Source organism: Pteronotus mesoamericanus, unplaced genomic scaffold (assembly GCF_021234165.1).
Source record: "Pteronotus mesoamericanus isolate MK-2021 breed Mesoamerican mustached bat unplaced genomic scaffold, CSHL_Meso_final contig_173, whole genome shotgun sequence".
NCBI lineage: Eukaryota > Metazoa > Chordata > Mammalia > Chiroptera > Mormoopidae > Pteronotus > Pteronotus mesoamericanus.
In genome coordinates, this window is record NW_026555072.1 from 12,795,479 (window position 1) to 12,797,534 (window position 2,056).

The window sequence follows — 2,056 nt, forward strand, 5'->3', positions numbered from 1 at the left end:
AGACAGGGCAGGAGGAAGGGGTCTCTAGGACTGTGCTCAAAGGTTAAGACAGGAGAGAGAATAAAGGGAGCGAAGAACAAGTCCCGAAAGAGTGAAAGATGGAGAGGCGCGCCGAGACACTGAGACCTTGGAAGCCGTGCTCTGCCGCCAGCCCAGTGTGAACCTGATCAGGAAGAGGAGGAGAAAGGGGAGATCGCGGGAGGAATCAGGCCTAGGAACTGAGTGAGGCTCTCGGAACTGTCGTCATGTAGATGCGAAGACATCCAAACAAAGCTTTGTGATATTAAATGTAACCAATGATACTACAAAAGGGCTACGTTTAATTGAACAATCACATTAGAACAATATTCAAGTAAGTTGCTCAAAGAAATCACGCAGATGATTAAACAGTTGCACTTCTATTCCTGAGTAACAGTTTAAAATGCCATACACACCAGATGCCCAACACTGAGAGGCTCTGTCAACCAGGCTGGGATGGAACCTGAACCTGGAAAGTGTAAATGCCAATGGCCCCAGGGGGCCCCCTTCCTGTCCCGCCTCCCGCTGATGCCCCGCCCATGGCCCCGCCCACACCCCCGCCCCGCCCCCGCCCCCGCCCCGCCCTGGTACTGGATGCTCCCTCGCCTCTCCCTCAACACTCTCGAGTGGGTCGTTTCTTCCGGTCCCACCTCAGAGCAAACCGCCGCTCCTGAGGCCTGACGGCTGAGCACACGCGTCTCCGCCACGCTGGTCATCGACCGCAGAGACACTCCAAGGCCCCGCGGCCTCCACAGTCATCACCGCGGAGACACTCCAGGGCCTCGCAGTCTCCACAGTCGCCCCGCCTCGGCCAGCCCCTCAGTCCGGCTTCTGCGCCGCCTTAGGCTTGGTGTCACGCGCCTGTGCCTGAAGACATGGCGACGCCGCCCGGGCCCTCGTTGGTGCGTCAGAACTACCACCCTCAGTGTGAGGCCGCCGTCAACGACCACGTCAACCTACACTTCCACGCCGCCTACGTGTACACGTCCATGGCCCTCTACTTCGACCATGAAGACGGGGCCTTGAAGCACTTCAGCCAGTTCTTCCTGCAGAGGTCAAACAAGGAGAAGGAGCTCGCGGAGAAGCTGATGCGGATGCAGAACCTGCGCGGGGGCCGAAGCCGCCTGCGCGACATCAGCAGTCCCGCCTGGGAAGACTGGGAGAGCGGCCTGAGGGCCCTGGAGTGCGCCTTGCACCTGGCGAAGAGGGTGAACCAGAGCCTGCTCGATCTGCACCAGCTGGCCACCCAGAAGGGGGACGGCCACCTGTGCGGTGTCCTGGAGACGCACTACCTGCACCAACAGGTGATGTTCATCAAAGAGTTGGGGGACCACGTCACCAAGCTGCGCAAGATGGGAGCCCCGGAATCCGGCCTGGCCGAGTACCTCTTCGACAGGCTCACCCTGGGCGGCAGCAAGAACTGAGCCTTGGACTGCCTCCCCGATAGCCGCGGGGTCACTTCCTCGGGGCACCGTGTGGAACATGCCCGTTTCTCTATGGCCCTTGCAAAACGGTCGCTTCAGTTTTTACGTTCCAGTTTCACCACTTCTTCCAGTAAAGTTATTGGTTCCTAAATAAATAAAGGTGTTTCATTGATTCATGTGTATAAAACCCTCACTTTTTAAGTTTTAAAATGAATGCGTAGGAGTCTTCCCACCCACCAATGCCCCAGTAAAGTGCAGCTCGGGGTCCTCAGGGATGGCGGGAGGGGATATTCCGTGGCACCCGGGATGGAGGGAGGAAGTATTTCCTGGCTTCCTGGATGGAGGGAGGAAGTTTTCCATGGACCCTGTATGGAGGGAGGAGGTGTTCCATGGGAGCCTGGATGGAGGGCAGGGGTATTCTGTGGGACCCTGGATAGAGGGAGGGATATGACCTGGACCCTGAAAGGAGGGAGGAGGTATTCCCTGGACCCTGGTAAAGGAATAATTAATCTTCCCCTTATAAACCATGTGGTATATGCTGGTGGGGTGAGGTGAATAGTCTGGGTGTATGGTGAATATAGATGCACATTCATGCTGAAAGTACAAAACCTGGC

The 2,056-nt window shown here is 57.0% G+C and overlaps 1 protein-coding gene across 1 annotated transcript; it reads left to right on the forward strand.

Annotated features, from left to right (window-relative positions):
- The first annotated feature begins 893 nt into the window (after positions 1-893).
- On the forward strand, positions 894-1,442 carry LOC129065179 (ferritin heavy chain-like). The gene has a single exon (XM_054566409.1). The coding sequence runs from the start codon at positions 894-896 to the stop codon at positions 1,440-1,442; it is 549 nt and encodes a 182-aa protein (XP_054422384.1).
- Positions 1,443-2,056: the final 614 nt, after the last annotated feature.

Excerpts from the sequence above, each read along its gene's own strand:
- LOC129065179 (XM_054566409.1), top strand. The coding sequence starts at position 894 with ATGGCGACGCCGCCCGGGCCCTCGTTGGTGCGTCAGAACTACCACCCT.